This window comes from Lepidothrix coronata, unplaced genomic scaffold, assembly GCF_001604755.1.
Source record: "Lepidothrix coronata isolate B3197 unplaced genomic scaffold, Lepidothrix_coronata-1.0 Scaffold121, whole genome shotgun sequence".
NCBI classification, from domain to species: Eukaryota; Metazoa; Chordata; class Aves; order Passeriformes; family Pipridae; genus Lepidothrix; species Lepidothrix coronata.
Window position 1 is genome coordinate 3,675,629 of NW_016690301.1, and position 8,622 is coordinate 3,684,250.

At 61.3% G+C, this 8,622-nt stretch overlaps 1 protein-coding gene across 1 annotated transcript; it reads left to right on the plus strand.

The window, feature by feature from the left end:
- Positions 1 to 1,986: 1,986 nt before the first annotated feature.
- LOC108502563 (protocadherin-10-like) lies at positions 1,987 to 7,464 on the plus strand. Its single transcript, XM_017825600.1, has 4 exons — positions 1,987 to 4,461; positions 5,614 to 5,672; positions 5,777 to 5,865; positions 6,107 to 7,464. The coding sequence occupies exons 1-4, from the start codon at positions 1,987 to 1,989 to the stop codon at positions 6,364 to 6,366; spliced, it is 2,883 nt and encodes a 960-aa protein (XP_017681089.1). The 3' UTR covers positions 6,367 to 7,464.
- The last annotated feature ends 1,158 nt before the right edge of the window (positions 7,465 to 8,622 follow it).

Consider the following 8,622-nt stretch of genomic DNA (forward strand, 5'->3'; position numbering starts at 1 on the left):
GGGGCGAGGAGGGGGCACCACCGAACAGAGCTGGAGAAGGGTAGGAAGGATCGGGCAGGGAGCCGGGAGGGTTCGGATCCTGCCGGTGCACCTGTGGGGGCGTGCGGTGATGGTGAATATTTTAATCTAAATCAAACAATAGGACCAGAGCCGCTTCAAGGATTTTGCAAAATGCACTTGGTAGGAGGTGGGGAAGGACTGGCGGGAGTGAAATAATACCCCCGAAAATCTCTGTGTACAGTTCCACCCCCACCTCCCAATCCCCCTCTGGCCTGAGCAGCCCTCGGGGGTCTCCCCGAGGAACATTACCCCCGCCACCCCTCCTCCAGGGTCCCAGCCCCGGGAGGGCTGGCCAGTGATGGAGGGCGCGGTTGGGGGGGCAGATCGCGGGTTGGGGGGGATGAGAGAGAAACAGATCGGGGCGGGGGGTGACAGCGACGGCGCCAGGGGTGGCCCCGGCGTGGGAGATGGTGCGGGGGACAGGCTGGCAGTGACCGGCGCTTGCGATGCAGCCTAGGCTTCACTTACCGGGAGCCGTCCCGATTCCACCCGTGAGCGGCCCGAGCCCACGCGTGCCCCAGCCGCGCCGCTGCTTCCACCCGCCCGCCCCTGCCCGCGCCTCTCCCTGACCGGCGACCCCACGAGCGCGGCTCGTCCCGCGTGGGTCCCGCTGCGCTCCCAGGGACCAAATCTCCTTTCCCCAGCCCGAGAAACCCCTCCAGCCCTGCCGCCTCCTGCCTCCTCCGGTCTCCCGGTCGCCCCTGGATCCTGCCTCCCACGCGGGTCCCCGCGGGGAGCGGGGTGGGGGGAGCGGTTGGGGCCGGCGATTCCCTTCCCACCGGGTACAGGGGAGGCAGAGACAAAGGCGGTGAAATATCAGTGCCCGGCTAAAGCCGCTCCGAGCCCCGCCGAGCCCTTAACTAGATCGTTAGGGGATTATCCGCACCCTGAGCAGACGCGGGGCGGGGGCAGCGGCCGCCCCGTCCCGTTACCGAGCGCCCCCGGGGACGGCGCCGGTGGGAGGGGACGCGCGGAGCTGCCCGGGCGAGGCGGCGGCTGGAGACGGGTCTGCGGGGAGAACGGATCGGCCAGCGGAGGGACCGTGAGCGGTACCGGGGCGGGGAGGGCACGGGGGGGCGCGGGGGGCACCGTCTGTCGCACTCCGGGGGACCCGCGGCTCGCTCCGCTCCCGCCTCCCCCTCGCCTTCCGCGGGGGGCGGAAAGTTTGTGCCCGGGGTGGGGGGACCGCTGGGGGTCTGGGGGGGCAAGTCCTGGGGTCGCCGGCGGGATCGTGCCCCGAGAGCCCGATGGGGCTGACACTGGCGTAGCCGGTGGGGGAGCAGGATTAGGGGCGCGGGGCTGTGGGCAAGCGGGGTGTCGGGGGTGGGAGCAGGCAGGGAAGGGGGGGGGTCTCTGTGCCTCCGCGCTGATGGGCTCAGCTTTATCCAGGGCTGTAATCCCCCCTGCTCCGGTAATTAAAAACTCCGCATTACAAGGAAAACGGTGTGCAGGGAAATGTAATCAAGTCTGGAGGGGCTTAACCATCTGGTAAAGGTTAGGACCGGCACGGCGGGGGACGTGGCCGGGGGATTTGGCAGCCGCCGCGATCCGGGCTCCTCTTAATCTACCGCGGGGACGAGCACAGCATCTGTGGGGTAATACCGGTGCCCCGGGCAGCGATCGGTCTCTCCTGAGCTCCCACCGCCGTTAGCGGGATCTCCTCGGAGCTGGTCTCCTCCCCAGGTGTGTCCGGCTCCGGTAAACAGGTTCTGCTGTGGCACCGGCACCCGGATTGCAGCCCTTCGCCGGGGCCAGCGGGGAAAGGGTTAAGTGGCCGCTGGTGGCCGCGGCTCGGCCCCCCAGCTCCGGGCAGGGCCCTCCCCCGCCGCCCCCGGGAGCCTGAAACTCTTCGGAAGTGTAAGGGGCGAGCGAAGACGAGGCGGCGGCGCGGGTGCGACTCCGCGTCCCCGGGAGCGCTGCGGGGCCATGGGGGCCGGGGTAGGCTCCGGGCGGGGGCAGCTCTTCCTCCGCTCCCTCCTCTTCCTCCTGCTGGCCGGGCCCCCGGCGGGCGGGCAGCTGCGCTACGCCGTGCCCGAGGAGCTGGAGCACGGAGCCTTCGTGGCCAACCTGGGCGAGGACCTGGGGCTGGACGTGTCCACCCTGTCAGCGCGGCGGTTCCGCATCGTGTCGCGGGCCGGGGTCAGGCAGCACCTGGAGGTGAACCTGGAGAACGGGATCCTCTTCGTGAACGAGCGGATTGACCGGGAGGAGGTGTGCGAGGCCGGGGGGACCTGCCTGCTCCACCTCCAGCTCCTCGTCGAAAGCCCGCTGGAGCTCTACCGCGTCGAGGTGGAGGTGCTGGACATCAACGACCACGCGCCCACCTTCCCCTGGCAAGAGTACGTGCTGGAGGTGGCCGAGTCCGCCGTGCTCGGTGCCCGCTTCCCGCTGGAGAGCGCCCAGGATCCTGACGTGGGCACCAACTCCGTGCACACCTACCGCCTCAGCCCCAACGGCTTCTTCTCCCTCGAGGTGCAGACGCGCAGCGACGCCAGCAAGTTTGCGGAGCTGGTGCTGGAGCGCGCCCTGGACCGGGAGCAGCAGCGCCTGCACCGGGTGCTGCTCACGGCTCTCGACGGCGGCGTCCCCGAGCGCTCGGGCACCGCGCACATCCTCGTCACCGTGCTGGACGCCAACGACAACGTGCCTGCCTTCGACCAGCCCTCGTACGGAGTGAGCCTTCCTGAGGATGCCCCCGCCGGCACGCTGGTCATCCAGCTCAACGCCACGGACCTGGACGAGGGCCCCAACGGGGAGATCGAGTACTCCTTCAGTGGGCACGCGCCGCCACGCGTGCGGGAGCTCTTCCACATAGAGCCCCGCAGCGGGCAGGTGCTGCTGAAGGGCCGCCTGGACTATGAGCGGGCCAGTCTCCACGAGCTCTACGTGCAAGCCAAGGACCGTGGACCCTCAGCCGTGGCCGTTCACTGCCGAGTGCTCGTGCACCTCCTCGACGTCAATGACAACGCGCCAGAGGTGACCCTCACCTCTGTGTCCACACCCGTGCTGGAGGATGCCCCCCCAGGCACCGTCATTGCTGTCATCAGCGTTCTGGACCGGGATTCTGGGGACAACGGGCGCGTGAGCTGTGAGGTTGGCCCCAACGTACCCTTTGAGCTTCGCTCCTCCTTCCGCAACTACTACACGCTGGTCACCATGCAGGCGCTGGACCGGGAGGTTGTGCCCGAGTACAACGTGAGCATCACGGCGCGGGACATGGGCTCGCCCGCCCTGCTGACCCGCAGCACCCTCACCGTCCCGGTGTCCGACGTGAACGACAACGCCCCACGCTTCCTCCAGCCCTCCTACAGCGTCTACGTGATGGAGAACAACGCGCCGGGTGCCTCTATCTGCTCTGTCAGCGCGCTGGACCCTGACTGCCAACAGAACGCCTACCTGTCCTACTCCATTGCCGATGGGCACATCCATGGCATGCCTGTGGGCACCTACGTGTCTATCAACTCGGACAGCGGGCACATGTATGCCCTGCGGTCCTTGGACTATGAGCAGATCCGCAGCTTCCAGATCCAGGTGCAAGCACAGGACGCGGGTTTCCCCCCACTGAGCGCCAACGTCACTGTCCACATCTTCGTGCTGGATCAGAACGACAATGCTCCGGTCATCGTTTCCCCCCTGCCACACAACGGCTCCGTGGCCACCGAGCTGGTGCCGCGATCAGCCAGGCCTGGCTACCTGGTGGGCACAGTGTCGGCGGTGGATGCGGATGCAGGGCTGAACTCTCGCCTCTCCTACCAGCTCCTCCAGGCCACTGACTTCACCCTCTTCAGCGTGGCACCAGACACGGGCGAGCTGCGCACCCTCCGCTCCTTCCTGGAGCAGGACTCAACCCGGCAGCGCCTGGTGGTGCAGGTGCGGGACGGTGGGCAGCCAGCCCTCTCTGCCACCGTGTCCCTCCTGCTTTCTGTGGTGGAGACCATGCCTCAGACTCTCTCCGACTTCAGCGAGTTCAGTCTCCCCCCAGAAGTCTCCTCATCCTCCCCACTCACCCTCTACCTCCTTGTCTCCCTGGGTTCCATCTCCTTCACCTTCCTCCTCGCCATCCTCATCCTCACAGCCATTCGCTGCCGCGGAGAGCGGCGTTCCCGCCAAGGTGACAGCTGCTCCCCGCCCCGCTGCCACTGCTGCCCTGGGTCCAGACCCTCCTCTGATGGCCTGAAGACTTCCAACCTGACGGCACAGCCCCCCGCAGGGACCGCGGCTGCCACCTGCCTTGACGTGCCTGCAGGCGGCCCCCCGGGCTACTGCTACAAGGTCTGCCTTGGTCCTGAGTCTGCTCAGAGCGACTTCATGTTCCTCAAACCCTGCAGCCCCCCACGGAACAACGAGAAGGATCCTGGGAAGCGGTCCCGGCCAGACCAGCATCTCCAGGTCTCCAAGGAGGTAACACCGTGCCCGGCGGTGCTTACTGGTGCTCCGCGGGTCCCCCCAGCCCCCCCCTCAGCCTCTGCCATGGGAGAAACCAGGCACGGCTTCTCCCAGAGAATAACCGGAGCCTTTGATCAGTGCGGGAATTAGGAGCCGTCAGGCAGCGGGAACTCCACCGAGCTTCCCGATGGGTCTAATTACCGGGGGAGCGTCAGGCTCGGCTGAGGCGAGAGGAAATCCCTTCCCACCGCCTTTTGTACCCGTTAGAGGCAACAGAGATGCTCCGGTGCCCTGGGGGAGGTGGGAAGGTGGGGGTGGCTTCTCCTCCGTGTGGGTGAGCAATTCACACTGGGACAGTCTGAGCTCCAGCGCTGCTCTGCTTCCCGCGTGGAAGCTCCGCAGTGTCCCGCTGCTGCACCCGGGGCTGGTCCCTGTCCCGCCGGCACTGCTCCTGTCCCAGGCCTGGCCGCTGTTCCGGGCTGTGCCAGCGGGCAGGGAGGGAGTGGGGGTCTTAGGGGTGGGATTTTGATGTCAACATTTGTTAGGTATTGAAATGAGGAATGTCTAATTTTCCCGGTGAAAGACTCTTTCCGAAACACGATTACAAGGATGGAGAGTGATGAGGCGTCTAATCCACTTATGTTTGAGTTTTAATAAACCAGCCCTTCCGAGGAGAGCCCAAGACTCTCTGCCAAGAGTTTCTCTCCACATGTCTCCTTGCACTGCTGGACTGTCTTCCTTTAATGGGATTTTCCCCTAGTTTTTGCAATCCTCCTGGGACATCAGACGTGCAGCCAATTTCTGCACCTCTCACCATTTGGTGCCTCAGACCTGGGCTAAGTCACCATTGCACCTGCAAAACAGGGCTTTTAAAGATTAACAGGAGTAGGAAAATGCCCTGTCCCTCCCCAGAAGGACAGACTTAAACCTCACACAGTCAAAGAGCAAGCCTCAAACAACCCTGATGTCTCAGGAGGTCCAGAAGGGAAAAGGCTGGTTCAACACTGCCTCAGTTTCCCAAAAATAGGAAAGTACTGCTTGGATCTCCACAAAGGGCATGGGGAAAGAGGAGATGGGGTCCTGCATCCCTGGTCTGACTGACAGAGGGGCCCAGGGCTGACTGACAGAGTCCCAGTAACCAGCCTTGCCCTTCCCTGTGTTTTCCAGGTCAAGCAGCCCAACACAGACTGGCTGCCTCCAAGCACTCAGCGACCTACCCTGAAAAGGTACCAAATCCAGCACTGTGGGAAAAGAGGGAGCAGGTGGAAGGGGGATGTGGGGATAGGGAGGTTGTCTCCAACACAACTTTGAACAAATCTCTTCTCTTTAGCTCCCAGAGCCTGGAAGACGTGGGGGAAATCCGCAGAGCCCTCCAGAAGGAGCACGAGAGGCTGTGCACACTGGTGACTCCTGTCTCTGGTTAGTACTGGGGCACTGGGGCCGGGAGGACCAGACTCTCTGATTGCTTGTTGGAGGTGCAGTGGGGGGGTCACATCCCTGTTCCTGGAAATGGTAGAGTTTTGTGGGCTGGAAGGGATGTCCAGGCTCTGGGAGGGAGGTTGTTGACACAGGACTTGCATCCTGGGACATGGATGTGACTGTCCCATTGAGCTGTGGATGTGACCTCCCCGAGCCAGTCTTACACTCATCTTTCCTCCAGAGTTTCAGAAGGCTTCTGCAGGCCCCAACAGCATCTGGACCCCTCAGTACAACCCCTTGTACCCAGGGCACATCCCAGCCCTGGATTATCAGCACAACGTCTACATCCCCGGCACCCCCACTCTGCTGTCCAGCAAGGATGGGCCCCTCTTCCCAGGCAGGGAGAACAAGAACAGCTTCTCCACCTTTGGCAAGAGGAAGAAGATGACGACTTACTGTGACATGCATGACAGTGTGGTTATCAACAACGACCTGAAATAGCCTGGATGGCTCTATCCTGGGAATCTGTCACATTATTTCAGCTGCCAGGTCCACCCTCAGCACACAGTTCCATGTATGGACCACTCAGGATTCTGCAGGGCTGCTGGGAAAGTGGCTCACCAGAGCATGGGGAAAGGATTTAAGGAGCAAGAGACTGAAAATTATAGGGACAAGGGGGGGGGCAGCAGGGGGCATTTCTCCCATCTCATCCTGCAGAGCTGTGTTGGCAGCAGGTGCTGTTTGGGGTCCATATGACCAGATTTAAGCAAATCTGCCTTGAGTTTACCCATTCCCATGTCCCCTTAGGGACTGTCCATCTCTGTAAACATTGTCACTTTGTCTTGTCTGGCTGTGTGAATGTACTGAGCTGCATGCCTGTATCTCTGTCCCAGTAGGCATGGAAAGTGTATGCAGACCAAGCCTGGTTCAGCCAAGCCTGACCCCACGCACTGGGGCAGTGACCATTGCTCTGTCCCTGAGATCCAGTGGGATGTGTTGCATGTCCAGAGCAGCCATTGGTGTCTGTCTTCTCTGGGAAGTGAGTGCAAACCCCAGCCTTTATGGGTGCTTCCCTTCAAACCCTGACCCAAACACTTGCAGGACTGGAGACCCAAAGTCCAGGACACAACCAGAGTCCAGAACAGAGCCAGCCTTTGTTCTGGGAACAGCGTGGGCACACAGGGATTGGGTGGCCAGAAGAGCTGTTAACTTAAGCAGGTGAGAGATGCACACTGCTGGGCAACTCTCTAGCCCAAGGTAACATCACCTGAACGAAAAACAGTTTCCAGCCACTGGAGTGGCCCCAGCACAGGTGATCATCCTCTTCCCTCCTCCCTGCACCCTCACTTGGATCTCTGTTTTCCCCAAGTCTTGAACGCCTGGAGGAGGCCCTGCCCTGGGGACCCTTCATGCCTTGGACAGACCTCTCCCACTGCGCCCTGCTTCTCTTTGAGGACTTTTAACTGGCTGTCAGGGGCCCTCAAGGGCAGGACTCCAGCCCCAGAACAGTCTCTTCCCTGCCTTGCTCTCTGTGCACCTGTCCACCCAGTCTGTCTGTCACCATTGCCAATCGCTCCGGTCACGGGACAGTTCATTTCCAATCCATCTGTGCAGAACATGACAGCTCTTTCTAAACTGAGTTTGTTTCATGATGTCTGATTTGTACCAATAAATTGTATTTTAATAGCTCACCCTGGCTCCTGGCTGTCCCTGAACTGCACATGACAGCAGGGATGGCTGCGCAGCCCTTGGAGCAGCGCTCCCAGCTCCAGGAGATGCGTGTGGCCCTCTGGCCTCCTGAGTTCTGGAGCAGCATTTTATTCACTTATGCCAAAAGCTCATTTTATTCACTTTGCCTGGATTCTGGGGGCTCAAGGCTGCCTTCCCTCCTCCCAGGGATTCAGGAGTACTTTGGGGTCATGGCTGGAAGGAGATGGAATTGTCACACAGCTCCTTGCTCCGTGCTCCAGCTTGGGCAGAGAGGGGTTTGCGCCAAGGCATGGGCATACAGGGCTTTGAGCTGCTGGGGAGAGGGGCTGGATCTGGCACTCTTGTCTCATTGCTATTATTCTGCTTTCTCTGCTTCATTTAGACTTTGCCCTGGATGCTCACCCCACACCAGCTTGCCTCAGGAGCCAGAGATAACCTGGATGTGTGCCAGGCGTAGGGACCGGCTCCCTGGGGATAGGCAGGCCTGTGTCTGGTGGTGGGATTACTCTGGGCTTGATGTGGGAAGCAGTTCACCTTCAGATGAAGTCCTGAGGTGGCCACACCATGACTGTCCTTCTCTTACCCCCTCCTTGCTCAGTGACTGGCTTGGGGAGGCTGCAATGCGGCTTTTGGGATTAACCCAGAAAAGTCCTTGTCTACAAGTGGCCAACTTGCTCTTCAGTGGAAGTGGGGGGCAGGGAGCACTCAAAGGGGCCCCGTGGGAGTCAGGGACCCAGGAGGACAGTGCTTTGGACATGAAAGGGACCTGACTGCTGCTGGTGACTTCAGTCCCAGCTCACATCTGCCTGACTGCGGGTAGATGAAATATTCCCTGTCCCAATTAGACGGTAGGATGAAGGATTTTATGCTGCCAAGTGCATTCTTCAAGGGTCTCTAGAGAGTGCTAAGGGTAAAAAAGAACCCCAAACAGTCAGTGCCTGAGACCTCTGTACAGCATTAGCCTGTTCCACTGCTTCAAAAGAACAAGGGAATTATGTAAAGTGATACAATAAGATTAATAACAGCCTCAAGAAGTAATAAAAGCAT